General features: G+C 42.7%; 1 protein-coding gene across 1 annotated transcript; it reads right to left on the reverse strand.

Moving 5' to 3' along the window:
• Nucleotides 1-178: 178 nt before the first annotated feature.
• On the reverse strand, nucleotides 179-13,823 carry fbxl2 (F-box and leucine-rich repeat protein 2). Its single transcript, XM_026299973.2, has 14 exons — nucleotides 13,310-13,823; nucleotides 9,728-9,789; nucleotides 6,692-6,746; nucleotides 5,940-6,014; nucleotides 5,609-5,703; nucleotides 4,950-5,114; nucleotides 4,568-4,694; nucleotides 3,837-3,911; nucleotides 3,597-3,727; nucleotides 3,352-3,412; nucleotides 3,192-3,236; nucleotides 3,051-3,107; nucleotides 2,744-2,956; nucleotides 179-2,262 (listed from the first exon to the last, which is right to left on the reverse strand). Exons 1-14 carry the CDS (start codon nucleotides 13,337-13,339, stop codon nucleotides 2,155-2,157), a joined length of 1,299 nt encoding a protein of 432 aa, XP_026155758.1. The 5' UTR covers nucleotides 13,340-13,823; the 3' UTR covers nucleotides 179-2,154.
• Between the last annotated feature and the right edge of the window lie 450 nt (nucleotides 13,824-14,273).

Raw genomic sequence — 14,273 nt, forward strand, 5'->3', positions numbered from 1 at the left:
CAGAGTCATAAATCAAACAAACCGCACTGTTGACGAGGGCGTGTCTGCCGTCTACGCGGCTCTTTGTTGACACCTAGCGGTGAAAATACGGTGTGGCCTGCATTGAGTTTGCCGCAGTTTGCTGTGAAGTAATAAACTTAAAGACACTGGGAGACAAAATTTAACGCCGTACATTTGCTATTAGACACTTTTATTTATTCATTTGTTTATTTTTCATTTATTTTTTACTGTTAAATCAGCTGTCAAAGAGAGGACATTAGTATCACAGCCAGTCAAGTCAGCTATGTATCTTGTGTACATTTGGGTCATTCTTCACCTGTCTGCACTCCTTGTTTCAGTCCTATTCACAGTCCTGCCAATCTCGCCAGTCTTTGAGCACTTGACACTACACAGCACTTGCCAGTCTCTTCTTTAGCGCAATACGTCTGCTTCTTACTGCTGTTATGTTGTATTTTCAGTGCTTTTAGTGGTGGTATTTCATGACCCATGCATGTATTCTGCATAGTAAGGCAGATAACACTGAGATCTGTTGATCTGAAGTAGTGTTTGTATAGAGTGAAATAAGCTGTTGGCTCTGTGGCTTTCCAATTACTGAATACCCCATTTATTTTGTCACATATATTTAGTAGGATTCTGTTGATCAATTAAATAATTTTTTTCTCATAAATCAGACAACCAGTCAAATGCTATTTCTAAATAATTTCTTATGTACTGCTTGGGGGATCAAGCAAGTGGAGTATATGTAATAGGAAACTCATATGCTACATCACCAGCAAACTGCCAATTGCACAAAGCTATGCTAAATTAACTTATAGAAATTCATGTGATTGTCAAAACGTTGAGGTGCCTTTGCTCACATCCCCATACATATATTCTCACCTTTTAACGAATTTCTATTTAATTTTGAAGCAAAGTTGCACCAATGTTAGCCCTGATTGATACCCAAATACACACAGCAATAAATTTGGTTAATGGACTTCACAGTTCAGGTAAAAACAGTGGGTATATCACGGTTGTGCAGTCTTACTAAACTTTCTCTGAATAGTAGGGAGACTGGTAACCTACTGTTGTAAACAAGTTTGTCTGTGGTGCTCACCTAATCCAGGATGTAAACAAATGCTTAAGTAGTCAAGTAGGAGCTAGTGCACAGGGCTACTGACAGGATTGGATCAGGGCCTATAAGCCAACATAACCACGTGAAACACAGGAGACGCTGAGGGTCTAAGCCATAGGTCCAGTTTCTTCTTGTCCATTTCAAAAATAAAGACAGACATATCTCCCTCTCTAGATAGACAAGCATGGACAATTACATTAAGCACTAAAAAAAAAATTGTTGGCTTTCCCCAATTTTGAGTGAGTTACTATACTGTAGATGTAATTCTTTTTTTCCCCAATTGCAAAACATTTTCTGTACAAACAGAATCAAAATCTCAACAGATGTTTCTACACAAATAGTCACATGTCCCATTGTGTACTTCCTGTTAGTCTCAACTCTTCCACAGCAGAGTCGAGCTGGCTGTGCCAAAGATTCACGGTTTATACCCAAAAGATCTGCATTTCCAACAAACCAGCTCCCTTCTTCCTCAGTGCTTCATGTTTATTGGTCAAAGCAGAATGAATCACAGGATGGTCACGTAGAGGTGTTATGTGATTGGTTGAGATGATACTCCACAGAGAGCTGTTGTCCAAGATGACAATATCCTCTTTTTTTAACATGATGTTTTGTACCTCCACTGTTCAGGCTTTCCAGACGGATCCAGTCCTCAGCACCCACAGGTGGGGAGTCAGGGGTGTTAGGTCTAGGATGGAGTGGAGAACCTGTTTTTGTCTTTAAAGTGAAAGACAGAGAATGAGACAGAGAGAGAAAGAGAAAGAGTTCATCCATCCATGTTTTTTTCCTCTGACCCCGTTCCCACCAACATCTGGGGCTGCTGCAAAGCTGATTGGTGAGCAAGAGAAAAGAGGAGGGGCGGGTTCAACTGATCAGGGATTGGTGGTGATCAGTCGATTTATTGATCAATGATCAGGAGCAGTGAGTGGGTCCAGCCCCTCCTCTCCTCTACACCTACCCCAGTCCTTCCCCCAATTCCATTTCAGTCCATATCAGAGCAGCAGGACCTGTAGACAGAGGTGGCCCCCCCTGGCCCTCCACTGTCAGAGGATAATGCAGCAACGGCACAGACGCTGGCCACCTCCATGCACAGAGGGAGGGGGTGTCACTGGGGCAAAGTAGGCATGGACTTTGATCTCTGGAAGGTGGGCCTGTGTAGGGAAGAAGTGTGTTACTACAAGCTTATAATGCTAAAAGACATCTAAGACTAAGACAAAAAGGAAAAGGAAAAAAGTTAATATACAGAATGTTCTGGATTTTCACCTGTGTTTGGTTAAATGTCCTATTTCTTCTTAAAGAAAAATTTAGTCATTTTCTTTTCTAACGACTGTTTAGGCATTTCTGCCTTTATTTCAGTTTAGCATGGAGAGGTGGATAGGAAACAGGGAGACAAGAAGAGAAAGGGAGATGTCATCAAATGTTTACAGCCAAACTTAACCCATGGACGTCACATACACAGTCTGCATACATACATGGTGCCTGTTGAAAAAGGTGTACTTTTGAAATGTCATCCCTATGATAATCACTGTTAAGGTATAACAGAGAAGAGAATAAAAAAATCCTTATAACCAATTAACCATAAGAGCATACTTTATCCAAAACAGCATTTATTCCCCCATGATATCCACTGACCCGAATGCGTTTGATGCCAGCCCTGGTGACCTGTTGACAGTCGTAGAGCTCGATGCGTTCCAGGCGATGGCAACTCTTCAGGTGCTCAAGGGTAACATCAGTGATAAGGGGGCAGTTGTCCAGCTCCACCACAGTGAGGCGCTCTTGGCCACAGGCACTGCTGCTTAAAGCTCTGATGCCATCATCTGTGATCAGCTCGCAGTGGGACAGGGACTGTCCGGGACACAGACAGATTCATTAAACATCCATATAAACTGGGTGAGCCAGAACCTGCCACAAACTCAGAACTGCAGATCTAAAAGTTTACCAGCGCTTGCAGACGAGGGCAGTGGATAGACAGCTGTACCAGGGTGTTGTCTGTCACCTGAGGACAGGACAGGACAAGCTTTATAGATGTAATGTGCACACATATACAGGGAATAAATAAGAAAACCCCAAATTTTCTTACCAAAATACATTCTTCTAAGTCCATTTTTTCAAGCTCATGACAGTTCTGTGAAGATAAACAGCAGGTTGTAGCTTTTGTGATCAAAGCATTTCATTTAATTCAAATCAAGGTGTAACTGATGATTAATCTAACAACAGGCAACAAACACATGTGAACATACCCTGGCCAGCACAGTGAACCCTGCATCTGTAACATGGGAGCATCGTGCAGCTTCAAGGATCCTAAAAACACAAAGACATATACAAAAATGTGAGGACCACTTAAAGTTGTGTGCAGCTGGAAACAGTGTGGGATTATTGTGGTTCTTTGTGTATTTAATAATATTTGCAACAAAAATAAAAAAATCAGCCAGCTGAACCAGGGGGCTTATCGAAGATATCTTTGCGTATAACGTGTGTTTCTCACTTGAGTCGGGGACAGTTGAGTCCAAGTGCAGTAAGGGAAGCGTCAGTGATGTTACTGCAGCCAGAGACACAGAGGATCTGCAGTTTGTGGCATCCTCTGCACAGACTGACCAGACCTTCATCTGTTATTTGCTGGAGGCAACAGAGACACAAAACAAATTACAAAACACAGAGTCAAACAGACACAGACACATGCCTCATGCATCCCTCCTCCCATCCCATAATCAAATGTTTATCTTACTGTGCAAGACTGCATATTGATGGTGGTGAGTTCTGGGCAGTGTTTCTGAAGGTGCTTCAATGCTCCATCGTCCAGCTGGTTTTAAATAATAATAAAAAAAAAAACAAAACACACACACACGGTATTGTCGATCAAAACACAGATCAATAATTTATGTATGTAACTGTGTGTGTGTGTGCCAGTTAACAGTGGCTTGTGACTGAATGACTGTTAAAACTTAAAATGTTTGCCAATAAACAGAAACATTTGATCAATTCCACCATGTTCCCCGTGTTTCCATTTAGTTAACCCAATAGTGAGGATGTCCAAAGGATGATTCATGGGTGTTTCATGCTTTTTTCAAGAAAACAACTTAGCACAATTGAACAGTGTGCAGAAAATGCTGGCTCTACAGAGGCATCAGAAAAATAAAATGCCAGCTCAACACAAACCTCTACATCAACAAAAACAGCAAATTAGATTAAAATATAGGTAAAATGCACATGCAATTAAAAATATAGTGTGCCAGAGACATTTTATGTTACTTGGACTAAATGCAAACTGTCAAATTATGTGTTTAATCTTCAATATATATATAATGCGTAGACGTATTTTAAAAAGGAATGAAAGCACCCCACAAGAGTCAAAATGTTTTACAACCTTCAGTGAAAAAAAATATAATGTGTCCCCTAAAATAAAGAATAAAGAAATCTTCTCCTCCCACGCATGTGTTTGTGTGTACAGTACAGTACCTGTGTGCAGCCTCTGAGGAACAGCGCTCGTAAACCGGTGCAGCCTCTGGCCAGAGCCTCAATGCCATCACGTGTGATCTGGTCACACCATGACAGGTTCAGCATCTCCAGCATTCTGCAGCCATCACTGAACATGGACACCCACACAATTCACAAGGACATGTGAGCTAGTTTACTTTAGTAGTATTTCATTATTCAACACAACAATTTACACAACGTTGAGAGATTGTGTGCTTGTGTATAAGAGAGACAGGGAGTATGTATGTCAGGTTATGTGTGACTGCACCGTATCTCCACCGTAGCTGAGGGTTTTGTTTTCCATTTTACTGCTGACAGGGATGTTATTATGTTAGGATTTGATTATTCAGTGTTTGGGTGCTACCTGAGAGCTTTGAGGGAGTGGTTGCTGATAGACACACAGGACGTGAGATCTAAGTGTTTGAGTTTGGAGCAAAATTTGCTGAGGCTGAGGCAGGTACTGTCTGTGATCTTGGTGCATCCATTCAGGTTCAACATTTCGATGTTTCTGCAGTTCTGAGCAAATGTCCTGGGAACAGTGAGGAGGGAGAAGGGGAATTACTCAGAGCTGCTTCATTGAATAAATAAGAAGTCAGATGCTGGGAGTTGCTTAGGAGCCAATTAACAGAGTCATCTACAGCCCCTTGGGACGTGGTTGTACAACTACTGCACGTTTCTATTTTTACATGTTGCTATAAACGAAAGCTTAACTCTAAAAAAACAATGTGTACAGCTTTAAATCCTTTGGTTACAGAGGTAGAAGACATCTTGAAGTAAAAACCAAGGGATTCAACAGTTTCTTGTAAAAGCAAAGCTACACCACCACCATTCTTTGAATTTTTTTCTATTTGTATAAACAGCTTAAATGAAATCAAAAACGATTTCTAGCACAGTTTCCAGAGACTAAAGATGTGCAAGCTCCTTAAACCCTCAAACCAACAATAGTATGACTTAAAAAAAAGCAAAGCAGAATCACATCCACTATTATAACAGTATACGTTGGGGAAACAATGAGTATCTCACTTCATGGAGGCATCTCCAACGCTCAGGCAGCCCCTGAGGCTCAGCTGCCTCAGGAAGCCTCCACAACGCTTTGAAATGTTCTCCACCACCCTCCCCTGAGAGACACAGGGACAGAGAGAGAGAGTAACATGACTTGGGCCACAGGACAGAGGATCAGCTGTGACGTCACTGTTGGCACCAAAGCCTACTGACCCAGCACTAAGCCTTGGGCTGGATAACACTACTCAAAAACACACATGGAGCACATACAGACAGGCACACACATAAATATCATCCGTTTGACATCGACATCGTTCTTTTCCCTTTTTCCTCTTATAAACGCAACCCTCACCTCTATGTCTGTCTGGAAGTTGAACAAGTCGATCTTTTGCCAGTTGCTGCCATCTAGGGCCAGGACATTCCACGCCTGAGAGGGAGACAGACAGGTTGGCCATGGACAGAGACAGACAAGTGGGTCAGACAGAGGTGGGGGAACATGATTGTTATCATGATATGTGGGAGAAATGAATGAACACGGTGGGTCAAAATCTACTTTGCAGCTATGGGTTCATGTACACCTGAATGTGAGGAGCAGCTGCTTTTCTCTGCTTTATAGTATTATAAACTGAAAATCACTGGGTTCTAGGAAATTATAATGTTCAACTGGAAGACCAACAATGGCTGAACAAGTAGGCAGCTCATCAGACAAGATAGACAAGCCTAAATTAAGAGTGTTGTACAGATGCAGAAAAAAAAAAAATCAAAGATATTGTGTTTTGTTAATTTTCCTTATAGGAATACATTAGAGCTGTAGGAAGAGAAGCAGCCACCACAAATCCATATTAGCAATCCACATGCCAAACCCTTGTTTTTATTCACAGATAGCTCATTCATAAATGGCTTTCAGCTGCACTATTTCAAAACAGTGGTCCACTTACACATAACCAGCAGGTGGCACACTATTTGAGACGTTTCTTGAGAAACCGGTAATGGCAAACTGTTTTTTTTAAATAAGTGCAGCAGAGTTTAGAATTACATCAACCCATTCTTTTAAAACAATAGGTGTGTTAAATGGTTTGGAGGTGTAGAGAGGAAAGTGCTTACCTTGGATACTTGGGCACACCTGCAGAGTGTAACCACATCTAGATAGGAGAATATTCTAGAACGAGAGACAGAAAGAGTTTGTTACAGAGAACTGATCTCAGATAAAGAGGCTAGTTTTGAATGAAACTTAACATTTGAATGTCTTTCCTTTTGTTTTAGTGAATATACTGATTTGTTAAGACTGTAGTAAACAGAGCAATCTCCTGTGTTTGGTTGGTGGCAGGAGATCCCCACAGACAGGCAGTGTTTGAGCTGGTCAGCCACAAAGGGCTGCATGCAGCAGGCTACTGGGTCAGCTCAATCCATTAATCTGCCAATGAGTAATCTCTGGCACTCAGACATGCAAGGCCACAGGAGGACTGGAACAGACAAACATACTGTACATACAGGAGATGTGGAACCAAATCCATACACTTTCTCTGAGTTCCCAGTTAAAGGGACACTTTATAGAAAATTTGAGGTGCTCGGAGAACTGTCATGGTGCCAGAGCTTTGAGTGCAGCTGGGTTCTGAATGTCCTTTTAACCCCAGAAACAGGAGCAGGCCATTGTTTCCTTCATATAGACACAGACAAAGGCTGTGTGTGTTTGATGTTGATGCCGGGGCATGTCGGGACATGTCTGTATCATCTATACTGGAGCCCAAAGCAACATAAAGACACACACACACACATATGCACGAAGCGGCCACACGTGCGCTGTCACACATCAGCGTGGAGTGACTGTTGAACACCAGAGAGACTGGGCAATGAACCGGTGCTCATCGATCTTTGTTTTAAATGCAATGGTTAATGGTGATGATGCTGACTGTTGACCAACTGTTTTAATCAAACACATTCTGAACATTTTACCAACCACATATTTTAAAATTACGCCCACAGGGAAGCAATCAGTCAATCTGATTTCTTGAGTAATGTGAAACTATTTGACATTTGCACAGAAACATAGAAGCATAATAGCTGAGAAGAGCTCTGACGTTCAATATGATGAGATTGCTGAATACAGATACAGTTATATTACTGAAATTGACTTTTACCTGAGTGGGAGTGAAAACAAAAAGACAACAAAAAGAGGAGGAGGTAACATAACAGAGCCAAATTCAGAGGTACATCGTGGGTGCCATATGTTTTTCACATTAAACACACACAAGAAAGAGCCAATGCCTACTGAACACACATGGAAAAGAAAATATATCAGTTGCCTTTGATTGCTCTGGTATGCCTTTTTCTCTGATATGCTACATAATAGGATTTTACTAGAGCATAGCACTATTGACAAAATGTACACCTGGACCTTCAAGCATGGTGAGATAAGACAGTGTCATGCCTTCACCATAAATCTGGGACTGGTTGCCATAGTAACTCCAGTCAGACATGGTTTGAGGGTGGTGGTGGGGAGGGTGCTGACTCAGCGCTTCTGGGTAAGAAGACCCTGAACCAGTCTGAGCTCCCTCCGAGGCTTGTCTGTCAGACAAGGTTCCTGTATATCACAGCACGGTTTTCACAGTTTATACCAATGCTGCACTGATCTAGATAACAGCTGTTTACAATGCACCAGTTCAAAGGCAGAAGAGCACGAAAACAGGATGGGTACTCGGCCACGCTCACAGTACTGCGTTTAACAGTACTGCTAATAACGACGCCAATTAATCCCATCAACAGGTTGTTTGGCTGATATTTCTATGTCAACATACTTACCAACATGTCATATAGGTGCCCTACTCCAGTAGACACAAAACCTTTGACTGTGACCCGTTAAAATGAATGCTATACAGTAGGTATAGTAACTTACAGTATAGGAGTATAATAGTAACTTTTCACTATTCACTTTTCGCTATTTTGTCATTTGAAAAAAAGCGTGAAGGGGTAAAACTATTCAATGTGTGTACAGATAAGAGCAAAGGTCTGACAATTTTTAGAAAAACAATCTAAACATGAGTAGCAGAACAATATTTTTCTTGTTTCCCATCCCATTAATTTGACAACCTGAGAGCTTTATTGCCTGATCCTTTAAAGAACTCCAAATCCCAAGGTTGTGGACAGCTGATTTTCTCTACACTCCTAATTAAGGTCAGATTAGGAAAAAAAATGTGTAAATTAGGTTTACAATGAGACTTACTGTATTCAATATGTCTACACATAGATGTATATCAGCATTGTTTACATGCCCCTCACTGTGCATCATGGAGACAGGGCATAAAAAATCCTAAATATAAAAAAAAAAAAAAAAAAAAAAAAAAAACTGCAATCAATCTACTTTCCATGGTTTAAAAACAAGATTTTACCACCATTGCATACTGTTCCTTACAGCTTATGTTGTGTAAATATCTCAATATGTAATGTGACAGCGGGTCGTGTGTTGTAGCTAGTGAGAAGAGGTTTTTCTGTCCATCAGTGAAAATGTACTGGTAGTAATGGGCATACTGATTGTCTCTGTGGAGCACAGCTGGAGCAGCAGAGGACTGCAGCACTACGGAATTCCCCTCAGCTAAGACGAGCTTTTTATAGCACACATAGACAGATGTACAGTTTGCATATGCCCAGAAGTGTTTCACACATGTTGTTTAAAATTGTGGAAATAATCAGCCGATCTCCTTCTAACATGCAAGCACACACACATATATATATATATATATATATACACACAGACACACAAATTCCCTTTAAAAACCAGTGTGTGAGGATGCCCACGGGTGAGTGCATGTGTAATGTCAGATTTATGTGTCACGCTCAGCTGCTCTGGAACATAATGTCGGTCTGTAGGTCACACAATTAACGTAACCTCATTTTAGAGTAGTGGTCAGCATACATCATACAGTGCAAAGACACATACAGCACCAACACACACACACATAAATAACTAGTACAAACAAAAAAACAAAACAAACATACACACACATATTCCTACACACTGTTCAAGGCTGCTTCTGCTAATGAGTAACCCTGACCTAAGTCCTTGTCCCAGAGTACGGTGTGTTGTATTTTGTGTGTTTTTGTGTAAGTGTGTGTGCATAAAGAAGGGAGTATTATAAATCTTACCTGAGAAGAAGCTCTTTGGGAAGCTTCTTGTTAATGGGGGCTTCCTCACTGTTTGAGAACACCTGCCCAGACACAAGATAAACAACACTGAGTGACTGTGTGTACATGTGCATGGGTTTAAGGTGGTTGTGAAATACAACACAGAAAGAGTGACAGTGACACAAATCAAAACAGGAACCGATGAGCATTGTCATCATTATTGCGAGAAGACTACAGCTAAAAGCTAAACCAAACTTGGGGATATTTTTATTTTGCCAACTCAAAATGTGCATAATAAAATTCACCCCATGCACTGTCTTTAGAGTTACAAGGACAAATAAGTCATTACCTCCTTAAGGGGTATGCTAATAAACAAGCCAGAGCTACATTTGGCTTTCCATGTCTCCCCCTTACAGGCTTATAATTCTGTTAGCCTGGTCAGCTTGTTGGCATGCTTATCTCAATTAGTCTACTCGCTGGATGTCTGGCCATCTGCTGAGTAGGATGGACACATGGACACATGCGCGCGCACGTACACACACACACACACACACACACACACACACACACACACACACACACAGACACAGACACACAGAAATGCTCACAGGTGATTCAAGTCAGACCTCTCAGTGTGAAGAAGAGGCAGAACATTCTCGATAAGGTGCCATGAATTTAAATTACAGCAAACACCCACATTCACCGGGCCTCTGCAGACGCACATCCTACCAGTGACACACTTGTATCCTCAAAGACTCAGAAACTGCGTCTAATGAGGGGGACTCCCTGCTGTTCCACGGGCAAACACAAACACAGAAATGTGGAAAACCCAAAGATGGAAAGAGGAAAGGCACAGGAGGAGCAAAGGTTGAGTCCTTGGCTCCAGGTAATGCCTTGACATACACCAGCTCCTCGAAAGCAGCAAAGAGGGAAAATGGGAGAAACAGGGAGGAAGAATGGAGCAGAGGGAAGTAAGAGACAAACAAAGAAATGTTACTACACCAAGAGACTGGTGGAAAAAAAAAGTGCAAACGTCATAAATAAAGTAAGAGAGCGAAAGCAGAGGAGTAGGGGGAGGGAGGGGGAGGAAGTAAAGGCCATTTGAGAGGAAGTGGGGTCAAGAACACAGAAGAAAGGGACTTGGTTCAGTCACGGTCAAGCCAAACATTTACTACAATGGTTTGAATTTTAACATCTGTTTAGGTAATAATACAGCCAGCAAAGTGGTTTGAAGCTCGGATCTGAAATTATTAACTTTATCCAGTAATAGCATCAGAATATAGTTAAAACCTTTTCCACTATTTGTTTTCACATGCCCCTGCATTGAATAACACAGTAACACTGCCCCTGCTTGTTCTCCAACTATCCCTGTCCTACCCACTGCTGATTATCTGCATCAGATGTATTCAGTCAATCAGAAGCTGGAAGATACCATCTCAGATGAAGGAGGAGTGGGGGAAGACAACGTCAACTGAAAACAGGCAGGGCAGTGGCCTTCAAGGAATACGGGCTGCCCTTCCCTGCTCTATGGGAAGCCTGATAAAGGTTCAACAAAAGCGCTATACAGTCGCTTTAGAATAGTCAGTTATTTTTAGCACTGTGTAAATTGAGTAAACACAAAGTAAACTGAAGATATTAGAAAGACAAGTTGACATGTCAACAGACAAGACCTGCACAATACCTACCTACAACCTCTCTCTAAGGTCAGAAGAAGCCTGGCACTTTTTGAAACCTGAAGATATGCAGTTTATTACAGAATAAGAAAAGAACAAACAGCAAACTCTAAGACTTAGTTGATTATTGAATTGGTTGCCAAATACAATTTTTGTGGCTTGATCGATCAGCTAATTATTAATATATTTGGCAAGCACCAATGTCAAGTTGAGGTAGCTGAACTTATGAAGGACATTTCTTACTACGTTAGCTAAAACAATCAGCTGAAAATCATTTTATTATTATTTATATAAGATGTTGAAAGTACATTCTTAAACTATTTTAATTGTTGACAAATGCCTATTTCATCTAAATTTTTTTGTGTGTCAGTGGAAAGAAAGTCATCCAGACACCATAGAAAAAGTTTCCAGAATCAATGTCATGATCACAGTATTTGATATATAATCTCAGCTGTAGTTATGGCGTCATGACAGCAGGTATCAAAGCCATCCCTGGTACATGTGCTTCATTGAAATGATCACCTCAGCATTCTGGTGCCCTCGTTCCCTGTGTCAGCAGAGCCGCATTCCCAAGCAGGGAGTTCCTCTCTGCAGTCATACACTAGTTCCTAGACACTGTACAACTGGGTGGCAAATCTGGCACAGTACTAGAGTTTATTTGCCACAGTAATGCAACCATGAAGAAATCAGATCTGGGTCATATGGTGATCCCCGCCCCGTGATACAACAACTACAAGAGCCTTGTTCACAATTGTTCATCATAAAACATCATCTCAGGTGGGAGGCTGTCAGGTAGCGACTCTATTACCCCCCTGCTCCTCAGTGCCTCTCTCTTGTTCTCCATAGTTCACTGGTTTGGGTCTAAGAAGCTTACAGCTCGAGGGCGGCACACATCAGCACCGCTTCCACCTTCTGTTCACTCACATGTAGACAAAGACGTTCACGCTACCAACAAGCAGCTGAACACCTGACGGAGGTCAAGTGCCACCATGTCAAACACTAAAGAATCTCAAGAACGTACAAACGCCGTCTCTGATAAACGCAAACGCAAACAGCTTATGGGAGTCGTAACCAGTTAGAGCTGATTTGAGGCTCAGAGACAATTATGAAGAAAGAGCTGACACAGCATAGCATAGTAATCATCACACCACAGGCATTTTCTATCAAATGTAGGTTTGTGTACTTCAATTATCATCTATTTCAAAGTAATTTGTCAAACTGTATGCAGTGGTTCAGAGGGGCAAAGTAACTAATTATACTTACTCAAATACTGCAAGTACAATTTGGTAGTACTTTCCACCACAAATGTATATTTACAAGACAATGCACTGGAAATTAGTCCCTCCCTTTACAACATACTGCATACACAGTAAAGTCCCAACAGGATTAATCCAGCTGTAACATACACACTTGACGGGTCATTGTGCTTGTATTAAAAGTGTACTTTTACTTGAAAATACTTCACAGGCCATCTCGGGTTTGCCATTAAGTCCCTAACCCACCTAAACCTCCAGGGGCACCTGTCATTCACAGGTTTTTCACAGGAGGTGTCACAGGTCTTGCAGTGTTGCTGTTACACTGCTTGTATTTACAACACTGACTCTCCATCTGCAGCCCCCTCCTGAAAGCCTGTAACCTCAGGCGACAGTGCCAGCCAGCCAGGGCCCTGATATATTGACAGTCCTCAGCCACAGCCCTCCTGTCCCGCAGTCCTCAGCCCCATGTTGTCGCTGTCTACTGGTGCGGCAGGACAATAACAGGATTTCGGATTACCCTTGACCAACAAAACGCCTCAGCTCCCAACTGCATGTGAAATTAGGAGCACACACACAGACACACACATATACGTATTTGTTTATACAAGCCCACGACTCCCACGTCTACTAGAAACAGTCCAGCCAGTGGTGGTCCACTCCCTCCTCTGTCATACCTCGAACCGGCCCTTGGTGATACCGTTCATGTCTGCGGCGGCACGTCCCTGCTACGCACCGCACCAGTCGAGTCGTTTCACCGACGCCGTTATTGTTTTTGTCGCCGTTTTATTTTTGGTCTTGTCGGAGTGTAGGAGCCGAGCTGGAGCTGGGTCCTCACACCCTCCACACCCGACCCCCCCCCCCCAGAACCAGCGAGGCTCCTGTGTCCGGGGTCAGTGTGGTGGGGCTGAGGGTGGCGTCGGTGCGGGGCAGCCTGCGGTAACGTCAAAGCTCGTTGTTTGGGAGAGCGACGTGTCCCCAGCCCGTCTCATCACAGGGCTACCAAAATAACAATAATAACATGGACGGTCTGTCAAGTGACTTCACTTCCGCCTCTCCCTTCATCGCTCCAGCTGGCCCCAGCCCGCACGGGTCCGCTCAGAAACACACGGGAACCGCAAAGTGAACGCCCGCTCTCGTCCGTCGTGGCACGTCTCCCCGCATCGAAGTCACGCACGACGGCTGCGTTTCCTCAATGTTTTCTGTTTACTTGCTGGGGGGAGGAAGGGGGCGGGGGCACGTGACGTCATTGCTGCGGGAAAAGCACGCGTGGTCGATTTGTTTTGATTGTGGGGTCTTGCGGAGATTTACGACAAAAGGGTCTTTTTTGGAGGAGGAGAAGGGGGAGAATTTAACAAAGCAGCGATGGGTGTAACAGGACCGAGACGTGACCTGACACGAACCGGTGAGTCTGATTAAGGGAAGGAAACACTCGCATCTGTGAACGCCAGATCCAAGATCTTCTCTGCACTGGAGATTTCCAACACCGTCACGTACAGGCTGCAACCTGCAGACACACACCCTGAACGAGTCCGGCTGCCTCCTCTGATATTCATGCATTATACAAACTGCTTATATTTCAACAGTGGAGGAAGAAAGTAAATATATCAAAAGACAAGAAAAAAAGAAAGAAATCCTCCC

The sequence above is a fragment of the Mastacembelus armatus genome, chromosome 11 (genome assembly GCF_900324485.2).
Source record: "Mastacembelus armatus chromosome 11, fMasArm1.2, whole genome shotgun sequence".
Classification (NCBI taxonomy): Eukaryota; Metazoa; Chordata; class Actinopteri; order Synbranchiformes; family Mastacembelidae; genus Mastacembelus; species Mastacembelus armatus.